At 48.1% G+C, this 12,164-nt stretch overlaps 1 protein-coding gene across 1 annotated transcript; it reads right to left on the bottom strand.

Moving 5' to 3' along the window:
- Nucleotides 1-224: 224 nt before the first annotated feature.
- Nucleotides 225-4,052, bottom strand: LOC125554184 (uncharacterized). Its single transcript, XM_048717776.2, has 5 exons — nt 2,121-4,052; nt 1,442-1,592; nt 1,104-1,270; nt 725-1,010; nt 225-616 (listed from the first exon to the last, which is right to left on the bottom strand). The coding sequence occupies exons 1-5, from the start codon at nt 3,413-3,415 to the stop codon at nt 461-463; spliced, it is 2,055 nt and encodes a 684-aa protein (XP_048573733.1). The 5' UTR covers nt 3,416-4,052; the 3' UTR covers nt 225-460.
- Between the last annotated feature and the right edge of the window lie 8,112 nt (nt 4,053-12,164).

Here is a 12,164-nt window from a genome sequence, read left to right on the forward strand (position 1 = left end):
CTTGTTGTGAGGTTTTGATTTTTCTTGGTAAGTGAATATTAGAGATAGAAAATGAAGTATGTTTTGAGCTATGGGGGTTAATGTGGCAGTTGAGCAATTGCACTGGCTTATCAGATTCTGAGGATAATGAGATGCTGATAGTTCTTTGTTTGTTGAAAATTATTGCATGAAAAGATAGATGTTGGCATGAAGTCCCTCGTACTGGCGATAATTTTGGCTGCTGTCAGTTTAGTTCAGCGTACAATTTCATTCAAGCCGGCAGCAGCTAGTAATAAGAATGTCAGACAGACATCTGATGGAGGCACACTTGATGACTACAAAACTTTTGAGTTTGTAGCACAATCAACATACATGCAAAACAACGAGTTTACAGAACAATCATATCCCAGACAGCATGGACGACAGGCAGGGACATGCAAAATAGAGGAGACAGTTATCGTTTTGCCAATCCAAGGCTGTTCTAATTGTTGTGGAGGTTGGGGATGTTGGGATTGACAAATCTTAGCGCTCGGGCGGCAAACCGCAGAACCGCGCTGGACGACTCGTTCTCTTGTAGGGCGACCTCCGGAAGCTGGTTGATCCTTAATGCAAGTGCACACACCTTGGCGTTCAGCTCCTGCATGTATATCATCATTGTCAGACATGGGTTATCTAATGGGATGAGACTTGACTTGAGAGTAAGCAAAATTGCCACACAAGATGGAGGAGAGTGATCGAAACTTACATGACTGCACTGCCTCTTCTTTAGTGCCTCACAGATGACGGTACTTGAATGAGTTCCGCTTACCATCGCAGAAAGTCGATCGTCATTGAGGCCGATCAGTGAATCCAGAACAAGACTCATCGTTTCAGTGTCAAGGGACGCATCAGGTAGCTTGAAGTAACACTGCATCACGGATACCCCCTGCTGATCTGCACACAAACAGACAATGTCCTGTGACAGCTTCTCCACGAGTCGCTTCTTCATCTCAGGGCTGCATTTCCTGAGTACGTGCTGGAGCAAATAATTGCTGCATGCACCAGGTCAAAGGGGTCACAACACACAATCTTGAAAGGGTCTCACAACACACAATCTAGAAAGGGCATTATATAAATTGTAGTACCTGTAGGCTCCGACCGCCAAGCCCATGGCATTCTCAATTAGTAGGTCTTCAATATCTCTCAGAAATTTTCCTGAAGCACGCCCATAAAGCTCGATCAAAAACCCTGACACATGCCTTGCATATTCTCTGTTGCTGGTCAAGCACTCGATGCCATGCTCGCATAGAATCTGTAACACATACAGCAGTCATCTGAATCAGAGTCGCGAGAAAAAGAAGGAAAACGGGGCAGGAGGAGGCTTTGATCGCTGCACAGTACCCTTGCCAGTGAGGCTGGCCGTGCTCTGATCTATTGTATTGTATGCATCTAGAAGAGATCACTGACTGCAACTTAAACATACCTCGGTGGACACGATGTTAAAGAGATGCTTAGTCAATTCCTCTTCTCGGGCGCTGTCCATGAGCTTTTTGTTGAGCAAACTGTTGAGCAGCATCTTTATCAGTAAGGGTTGATCGGCCACCGCTGTGATCACCGACCTTAGAGAGTTTATCCTGAACATGCACGATCCAAACTAAGCACAGACACAAAGCTCCAAATCGAAACTACATATGTAGCAGGCAGGCAAATTCTGAGTTTATCCTGAACATGCACAATCCAAATTAAGCACACAAACAAAGAGTTCCAAATCAAAACTACATATGCAGCAGTCAGGCAAATTCAGAGTTTATCCTGAACATGCACAATCCAAATTAAGCACACAAACAAAGAGTTCCAAATCAAAACTACATATGCAGCAGTCAGGCAAATTCAGAGTTTATCCTGAACATGCACAATGGAAATTAATTACACAAACAAAGAGTTCCAAATCAAAACTAGATATGCAGCAGGCAGGCAAATTCAGAGTTTATCCTAAACATGCACAATGCAAATGAAGCACACAAACAGAAAGTTCCACATCGAAACTAGATATGCAGCAGGCAGGCAAATTCTGAGTTTATCCTGAACGTGCACAATGCAAATGAAGCATACAAACAGAAAGTTCCAAATCAAAACTATATATGCAGCAGGCAAATTCTTACCAGTTGTCAAATTCTTCATTGTTTTTTGTTCTCAGCGCAGGGCCCCCCGCCACCCCTTGTACAATTGACTCAAGGACCTGCGAGTCCCCTCTTGAGTTATGAACTAGCGCGAGGAACACCTTGCTGCCCTCTTTGTCGGCCATCATAGTGCCGATACGTGACCTGACGTGGCCGAGCACAATGCGCTGCACTTTGTCGTCCCTTGATTGAAGCAGGCACACAACTTGTTCAGCTGACAGAGTGGATGTAAGCAGCGGCCCGACGTCCTTCCGATTGATAAGATCCCTTCGAATAGACGAGGTGAAGTTGCTTGGCCTTGGACGGCTCGATGTCGAAGCCGCCCCAATGTCGAGGTGCCGCGGCAGGCGCGATGTCTGGGCCGCGTGCGGGTGCCCCTCCTGCTGCTGCCTCCGCGCCGAGGTCTCCACGAGCGCCATCTGGGCAGAGACCACGGATCCGATGGGGACGTTGTGGTGATGATGCCCCACCGAGGCAGGGGGTGCGCCGTAGTAGGAATCGCCGCCGCGCGGACCGTAGTAGGCGTCGCCGCCGCGCGGGCCGTAGTAGACGGCGGCGCCCGGTGGGACCCGTGGGTAGTAGGGGCTGTAATGCCCCGCGTGCGAGACGAACTGGTCTTGCTGAGGGTGCGGCGGAAGGAGCTGCTGCTGGTCGGCGCCAGGCGGGACGTGCGGCGAAGGAAGCGAAGCGAAGCAGTCGGCGCCAGGCGGGACGTGCGGCGAGGGAAGCGAAGCGAAGCAGTCGGCGCCCGGCGTGGCGTGCGGCGAGGGAAGCGAAGCGAGGTACTCGGTACCGGGCGGGCCGCGCGGCGAGGAAAGGGAAGTGAAGTAATCGGCGCCCGGCGGGGCGCGCGGCGAGGGGAGCGAAGGGTAGTACCCGAGGCTCGGGGGCAGGAAGCCGTTGGAGGCGGCGACCGGTCGGAGGAACCCGCCACCGCCAGCGACCGCCGCGGGATGCGGGACCGGGAGGGCGCCCTGCTGGCCGAGGTGCTGCGGCAGGGGGAGGCCGAGGTGCTGCGGCTGCTCCTCGGGCTCGGGCAGCTTGAGGTCATCGTCGGAGTCGTCCTCCAACAGAGCCTCAATCATCTCCATGTTGTTGAACTCCTCCATGGTCTCTGATTTGGTAGAGCGGTTGGGGATTTCGGTTATGCGACGGCGGGAGATTATATAGCCGTAGAAACTATTGGCAGGCAGGCAGGCAGCTGGAGACGGATGTGGGGTTCGCCGTCCGATATGGCGGTTGGCACTTGTTTTCGTGAGGACCGGAGCTCCAAACATCCTCCCTATAGACGCCTGAGCGGCCGGCCGTCACTGTTCGATCGACCTGGACGCGCTCAATTGCTCCCAGGAGCCACAAAAAGGAGCTCGGTGCAGCTTGCCAGGCTCGCTGAGCCTGCCTACGTCCGCCAAGTCACTGCCATGTGGGCCTCCACATGGGCGGGCGCCGAGGGGAGGCGAGGACGACGGCGGCTACGCTCTGACCTCCGAGTCTGATCTGATGAAGCTGGGTGGTCGCAGGCCTGCAGACGAGAGGCCAGGAAGACGGATGCGGCGCTCTGCTGGAGCTGGGTGGTCGCCGACAGCGTACACAAAGAAGAAGACGGGCGGCGTGGTCGCTGACGGCAAAAGAGGAAGACGGCGGCGGTGCTGCTCATGGACGTACGCGGGCGCCTGGAAGGCGGTCCACAGCACGCCGCACATGAGTGGTTCGTGGATGGTCGCCAACGAGCTCGCTGCGACCCAGGGGTTTGGCCTTATGGGGAGGAAGGAGACGAGGAAATGGAGAAGCAGAGGGGAGCCGCGGCACGCCGGCATCGATGGCCAGGCGGTTGTTCCTGCGGTGGCGGTGGCGGTGGCGGTGGCGGCGAGAAGTGAGGAAACCTAGCGAGCGGAAACCAAGTCCTCTCTCGCTGTACTCTACTCTGCCGCAGTCGTCGACTCGTTTCACTGGGCTAGATGGGCTAAACTGACGTGCATTTTGCTGCTTGGGCTTCGCTGGGCTGCGAGCTAAAAGCTCGAGTTGGACCGAGACGAGTCTGCTGGCTCGGCTCGAGGTCGACACAAGCCCAAAAGTACAGCCTGGCTCGGCCTTTTTAGTTCTGGAGCCGACCCTGGCTTTGGGCCGAGTCACAGCGAGCGCGAGCCGAGCCCAAAAGCTCGAGTTGCACATCCAGATTTACTGTTCGAGCAGAAAAAAAGCCACTGAATCGGTCGCCCCAAACGCAACCGAAATGTCCGAGCTGACCGTCACCCCCATACCCATCCGGTATGTGGGGCAGATAGGGGACGCCCAGCCATGCCCAGACGTACTCGTCACGTCGGACTCACGGATGGGTCCGAGCTAAAACCCGTCGGTTCGAGGGGTGTCTCCTCTGGTTTAGGTGAGGACACATTCGTGGCAGCGTGCTAGTGCCGTCCGAGGGACCAAATCCACTAGTTAAGCCAGACGGCGAGGCAATCCTAGCCCCGTGGCATTATCTCTCTCCCGTTTGCGTCGCCGCTTCCCCCTATTGTTCCTATTCCACTTCGAATCCGAGGTCCACCGACGACGACACTGCCATGGTCCATAGCAAGATCACCATACAAGCTGCTGAGGTCAAAGCGCCCGATCGAGATCCAGGAGAAGATGTGCACCGTAGAGGAGGCCCGTGTCACGCGTCGCGCCGCTCATATTTGTCGCCGGCCTGCCTCCGGATAGTCCGGACAAGGAGGAACCAGAGCACATGGAGGTCGAGGGGTCGGAGCGGGAGGAGGTGGGGGCTGAGATGGTAGTGTCGGATCTAGAGGAGGAGGAGGAGTCACCATCAGACAAGGAGAAGAAGGCACCAACATCGGAGTTCGTGATGTAGACACGCTTGCCTAAGTGGAGGACGTGGCGGAGCACCTGGCAAAGTTGTCAGAATCGCGACTCAAGTCTTAGAATCTTACAACCTTACGATCCAAACTAGCCCCTCCGATTCTATGACTTTGCTCATAGAATATAAGTTTCTATGATTCATGATCCTACCAATGGAGTTCCGATCCGATTCAGAATCTCGATTCTGGCAACTTTGGCAGCAGGCCATTCTCGACTCCATCCACTCTGAGGCGGAGGTGGAGGCCAACTGCCGCTTCCTCTGCGAGGCGTCCATGGAGCTTGAGGAGGCCTTCGCTTCTAAGGAGGCATTGCCGTCTCGCTCGAAAGCCAATGACCAAGAGGGCATCGGCTACCGCATGAACGTTATCGACATATCCGGTGAAGAGTAGTGTAGGTGGCAGTTTGCCATGCTCTATGTACATATATCATGAATGTTTCATGGCTTTGTATTAAAATGGATATCATCAAATGGGAGTGTGGTTGTGGCGAGTGAAATATGGAGGGGGGGGGGGTGACTGGTGCAGTACGCTGACACGACGGGACACTTCCGCTAACCTTTCAGGGCTCATTTTTGCTATGTGTGGATGTAGACACCCTAAGTCCCCCTGCTCATCGCTCCAGCGGCAGTGGCGATTGTCGGTACCATGACCGTTGGGTTCACGAACCAAACTACGCACGAGCCGCGATCGCATCCTAGCCAAGACAGAGCAAATGAAGGGGCTCTTTGTCAACAAGATTTTCTCCACCACTTCGTGTTGGTATGCAAATCTTTGTCAAGATCGTCATCAACAGTCTATTCAAGAAAATGCTCAAGCTCCATGGTGGTACTTGTAAACTGCGTTGGGATTTTCCTTAAAGAGGAGGGGTGAAGCAGTACCACTAGTAGAAAACAGGGCTATGGTCCAGGCCGGCTCAGCCCATTAGTCCCGGTTCAGTCTAGAACCGGGACTAATATGAGCATTGGTCCCGGTTCGTGCGGCTAATGCATTAGTCCCGGTTCACTCGGGCCCTTTAGTCCCGGTTTAAGACATGAACCGGGACTAAAGGGTGCGATGACCTTTAGTCCCGGTTCGTGCCTCAAACCGGGACTAAAGATTAGACCTTTAGTCCCGGTTTGAGGCACGAACCGGGACTAATGGGGTTGAGACCTTTAGTCCCGGTTCGTGCCACGAACCGGTACTAAAGGTCCCATTTTCAAACTCTACCCCCCCCTCCCCTGGATCGCCTTTTCAGTTTTAAAAAAAATAAAAGAAAATAATGGAAATGTCAACAAAATAAAAGAAAATAAGTTTCTCATGTGATATGTGGTCTAGTTGTCGGGAAAATTTGCAAATGTGAATTTTGACTTTATTTGCAAAATCTCTCTGAAATTTGTAAAAATGGGCATAACTTTTGCATACTAACTCGGATGAAAAAGTTTTTTATATGAAAAATCATCTACTCGAAAAGTTACATCCAAATTTAACGGGGGGAACCCCGTTAAACATTTTTAAAATCCTCAAAAACCTAATAGAAAAAAAGTTACGAGGCTTTTAAGATCTAGAGTGGAAAAAATTGAAAAATATTCAAACAGTGGGCAAACTGTGGTCAAATAATGGTTAAACTAATTATTCTAGAATATTAGTGTTACTAAATAATTGTTTTAGTTATTTCAATTTTGGTCAAATCTGGTCAAACTGTGGTCAAACAATGGTCAAACTCATTATTCAAGAAATATTAGTGTTACTAAATAATTATTGTCTTTTAAAACAATAGTTTCAAACTCAAACAGTGAAATGTGTCACTTCATGCTCAAGAAAAATTCCTGAAGGTTAATAGGATTGACATCTTACTATTGTCAGGAAAACAACAAGTGCAGACTTGGAGCGAGGGAGAATAGAACCCGGAAGTTAAGCGTGCTCAGGCTGGGGGAGTGGGAGGATGGGTGACCGTTCGGGAAGTTAGATGATTTGGAATGATGAGGGGTGATTAGAGGATAAATTGAGAAGTGATGAGGGGTGGTGATTACAGACTAGAGGTTAAAGTAATTCAGAAGTTTGAAAATAAAAAAAATAAAAAAAATCAAAATTGTTTTTTCAAAAAAAAAATCATAAAATTTCCTTTAGTCCCGGTTGGTGTTACCAACCGGGACTAAAGGTGGAGCTCCACGTGGCCGCGCCCTTTAGTCCCGATTCTGGATTGAACCGGGACTAAAGGGTCAGGGCATTAGTACCGACACTTTAGTCCCGGTTCAGGAACTGGGACTAAAGGCCCTTACGAACCGGGACTATAGGCCCTTTTTCTACCAGTGTACAGTAGAGGTAAGTATTTCCCTTAGTGAGAACCAAGGTTTATTGAACCACTAGGAGAACTAAGCAAACCCTCGTGAACAACACCTGCACTCACAAAAGCAAATACTTACATCAACGCGGGCAAGAGTATTGTCAATCCCTTGAACTCGTTACTTGCAAGGATCAAATCTAGTATAGGTAGATAGATAAATTGCAAAACAAAATAAAAGTGAATAAATTACAACACTATATTTTTGGATTTTATAATATGATAAAAGTAAACCCGTGGGCCATAGTTTTCACTAGAACCTTCTCTCTCGAACACATAGCATACGATGTTGGGCAATTGTTAGAAAAGTGCATAGTTATGACGTATTCATGGCAATGTTGACATATATAGGCATCACGTCCATGACAAGTAAACTGACTCCTACCTGGATCTACTACTATTACTCCACCAATCGACCACTTTTCCAGCATGCATCTATGGTATTAAGTTCATGACAAACAGAGTAGCGCTTTAAGCAACATGACATGATGCACACAAAGTAAACCAATCAATATGAATAAACCTCGTCGTTTTATCCTCAGTAGCAAAAATATAATACGTGTCTCGCTACCCTTTTTGTCATGAGGTGAGGACACCGCAAGATTGAACCCACTACAAAGCACCTCTCCCATTGAAGATAAATCAATCAAGTTGGTCAAACCAAACGGATAGATCACAGAGAAATACAAAGCTATCATAATCATGCATAATAAAGTTTAGAAAGACTCAACTACTTTCAATGAATAATCTGATCATGAACCACAATTCATCGGATCCCAACAAACACACTACAGAAAGAAATATTACATCGAATAGAAGTCCAAGAAGATCAAGGAGAACATTGTATTGAAGATCAAAGAGAGAAGCAACCTGCTACTTCTTGAGCTTGCGCTGGTTTTTCCCTTGAAGAGGAAAGGATGATGCAGCAAAGTAGAGATAAGTATTTCCCTCAGTTAGAGAACCAAGGTATCAATCAAGTAGGAGACAACGCACAAATCACCAATACCTGCACAAAAAATCAAATAACTTGCACCCAACACGATAAAGGGGTTGTCAATCCCTTCAGGGTTACTTGCAAAAGTGAGATCTGATAGAGATAGATGAAACTAAACAAAAGGCAAAGTAAATATTTTTGGTATGTTTGGTTTATAGATCGGAAAGTAAAAGATTGCAAAATAGTAGATCGAAAACTTATATGGTGGAAAATAGACCCGGGGGCCATAGGTTTCACTAGAGGCTTCTCTCAAGATAGTAAATAGTACGGTGTGTGAACAAATTACTGTCGAGCAATTGATAGAAAAACGCAAAGTTATGACGATATCTAAGGCAATGATTATGAAATATAGGCATCACGTCCGTGTCAAGTAGACCGAAACGATTCTGCATCTACTACTATTACTCCACACATCGACCGACTCCAGCCTGCATCTAGAGTATTAAGTTCATGAAGAAGAAAGTAACACATTAAGTAAGATGGCATGATGTAGAGGAATAAACTCAAGCAATATGATGTAAACCCCATCTTTTTATCCTCGATGTAAACAATACAATATGTGCATTGCTGACCCTACTGTCACTGGGAAAGGACACCGCAAGATTGAACCCAAAGCTAAGAACTTCTCGCATTGCAAGAAAAACCAATCTAGTTGGCCAAACCAAACCGATAGTTCGAAGAGAATTACAAAGATACCAAATCATGCATAAAATAATTCAGAGAAGATTCAAATAATATTCATATATAAGCTGATCATAAATCCACAATTCATCCGATCTCGACAAACACACCCCAAAAGAAGATTACATCGGATAGATGTCCAAGAACATCGAGGAGAACATGGTATTGAGAATCAAAGAGAGAGAAGAAGCCATCTAGCTAATAGCTATGGACCCGTAGGTCTATGGTAAACTACTCATGCTTCATTGGAAGGGCAATGGAGTTGATGTAGAAGCTCTCCGTGATCGAATCCCCCTCCGGCTGGATGCCGGAAAAGGCCCCTAGATGGGATCTCACGAGTACAGATGGTTGCGGCGGTGGAAAAGTGTTTTCGTGGATACTTCTGGTGGTTTGGGAATATATGTGAATATATAGGATGAAGAATTAGGTCAGGGGAGTCACGAGGGGCCCACAAGGCAGGGGGCGTGCCCTCCACCCTTGTGGCCTCCTCGTGGCTCTTCTGACTTGCACTCCAAGTCTCCTGGGTGTCTTCTGGTACAAGAAAAATCATCGCGAAGGTTTTATTCCGTTTGGACTCCGTTTTGTATTCCTTTTCTGCGAAACTCAAAAACAAGGAAAAACAGAAACTAGCACTGGACTCTAGGTTAATAGGTTAGTCCCCCCAAAAAATATGAAATAGCATATTAATGCATATAAAACATCCAAAACAGATAATATAATAGCATGGAACAATAAAAAATTATAGATACGTTGGAGATGTATCAAGCATCCCCAAGCTTAATTCCTTCTCGTCCTCGAGTAGGTAAATGATAAAAACAGAATTTTTGACGTGGAATGCTACCTAACATATTTATCCATGTAATTTTTCTTTATTGTGGCACGAATGTTTAGATCCATAAGATTCAAAACAAAATTTTAATATTGACATAAAAACAATAATACTTCAAGCATACTAACAAGGCAATTCTGTCTTCTCAAAATAACATGGCCAAAGAAAGCTTATCCCTACAAAATCATATAGTCTGGCTATGCTCCATCTTCATCACACAAAATATATTCAAATCATGCACAACCCCGATGACAAGCCAAGCAATTGTTTCATAATTTTGATGTTCTCGAACCTTTTCAACTTTCACGCAATACATGAGCGTGAGCCATGGACATAACACTATAGGTGGAATAGAATATGGTGGTTGTGGAGAAGACAAAAAGAAGGAGATAGTCTCACATCAACTAGGCGTATCAACGGGCTATGTGGATGCCCATTAATAGATATCAATGTGAGTGAGTAGGGATTCCCATGCAACGGATGAACTAGAGCTATAAGTTTATGAAAGCTCAAAAATAAACTAAGTGGGTGTGTGTCGGTGTCAAAACTGGCAGATCTCGGGTAGGGGGTCCCGAACTGTGCGTCTAAGGATTGATGGTAACAAGGGACAAGTGGGACACGATGTTTACCTAGGTTTGAGCCCTCTTTATGGAGGTAAAACCCTACATCCTTCTCGATTGTATTCGATGAGTATAGGGGTTACAAGAGTTGATATACCTCAAGATCATAATAGCTAAACCTTAGCTGTCTAGCTTATGAGAATTGTGATAGCATCTACGGACTAAACCCTTCGGTTTATATACACACATGAGGGGCCTAGGGTTGTACAGAGTCGGTTTGTGGGGCAAGGAAATAAGATATCCGGACACCAATCTTGCCATCCACGCATACAGGAGTCCTACCTGGACACGGGGGAAAATTCTTCTGCTTGTATCTTCACGGCCCATCAGCCCGGCCCATATCAAATAGCCCGGACACCCGAGGACCCCCTAATCCAGAACTCCCTCAGTAGCCCCCGAATTGGACTTCAAATGACGATGCAGTATCCGACTTATGTCTTCGGCTTTTGCAAGGTTGGTTCTTCATCATAGCTTGGACGGATAACAGTCCGGCCCCGACTTCCATGCTCTGCCTCTATGACTCCTTCCCTATCGTCGCCTCGATTTCCACCCGCTAGGCGAATGTGAACGGTCCATAATAATTTTCACCAAAAAGAAAACCCCTGGCCACACAGGGACGTCGCCTATATAAAGAGGTTAGATCCTCAAGTGCCATCCACATCGTGCAAAGAACACCAGGACTATCCACGAAAGACTTCAAAACATGGCCATCGCCCTAGGCTCCTCTTCGCGCCACCATGGCCCTCAAGAGGGTGATTGGCAGAGCTGTTTAGTGTCTCATCTTAAGTTGAGTCGACTCCACACACAGGGATATCCCCCCTCTGTAACACCCCGGTGTAATGATGCTACAGTAACCCCTGGGGTTAAGTTAATCTTTGTGCTAAACATGTGCCTGATCATTATTGTCTCATGTTCTTTCAAAATTCCAATTGAATTCAAATTCAAATTCTGTGTGAAATTCAAAATGATCAGACATGAAAACAAAAATGTTCATCATGTGCCAAATATTCCACAACTAATATTGGTGGTGAACCAACATTTTTGCAAAGGGTTTAATTGGCCTAAACTACTTAAAACAGTGACCTAAGCAATAAATTAAATGCCTTTTTAATTTATAAAATTGGCATTTCTTTTTCTAAAGTCTCACAATATTTTTGTGGCAGTGCAATATACTTCTTTGAAATTATTTTGGCCAATGGCATAATTTTTGCAAAGTCTTTATTGGCTAAAAGAAAAAAAAGGAAAAGGAAAGAAGAAGGGGTGGGAGAGCCCCTGGCCTCCCCTTGGGCTTCGGCCCATCCTAGCAGGCCGGCCCACCTCACCCAGCCTGGCCGGCCCAGCTCCCCGAAGCGCGCCTCCCTCCTGTTCCCCGGACCGGGCGAGGCAGAGCGCGCCCGTCACCGCCGAACCACCTCGCCGTCGATGCCTCCGCGAGAGGATAAGGCCTCCGCGCCCCCCTCGACGCCTCGGCCTCCTCCTCAGCTAGCCCCACTCACCTCCGCCTCTCCCATTGCCCTCCAGATTCCCCACGAGCTCTCCCCTCTCTCTGACCCGGGCGCGCCTGCCGCCGTCGCCGCGTCGATCCCGCGGCCACCGTCTTCGCCCCGCGTCGCCAACATGCCATAGGCGTCCGCCGTCGTCCTCCACGTCGAATGGTGCCCACCGTTGGAGCCGGAAGGCTCCGCAGCGCCGGATCCACGCCGTCTTCCTCCTCGGGACGCCCGAGC

Source organism: Triticum urartu, chromosome 4A (assembly GCF_056163025.1).
Source record: "Triticum urartu cultivar PI428250 chromosome 4A, HENAU_Tu73, whole genome shotgun sequence".
Classification (NCBI taxonomy): domain Eukaryota; kingdom Viridiplantae; phylum Streptophyta; class Magnoliopsida; order Poales; family Poaceae; genus Triticum; species Triticum urartu.

Coding starts and splice junctions, on each gene's coding strand:
- LOC125554184 (XM_048717776.2), bottom strand. CDS start 3,415: ATGTTTGGAGCTCCGGTCCTCACGAAAACAAGTGCCAACCGCCATATC. Junction 1,271..1,441: donor TTAACATCGTGTCCACCGAG/GTATGTTTAAGT, acceptor TATGTGTTACAG/ATTCTATGCGAGCATGGCAT. Junction 1,011..1,103: donor TTGGCGGTCGGAGCCTACAG/GTACTACAATTT, acceptor TGGTGCATGCAG/CAATTATTTGCTCCAGCACG.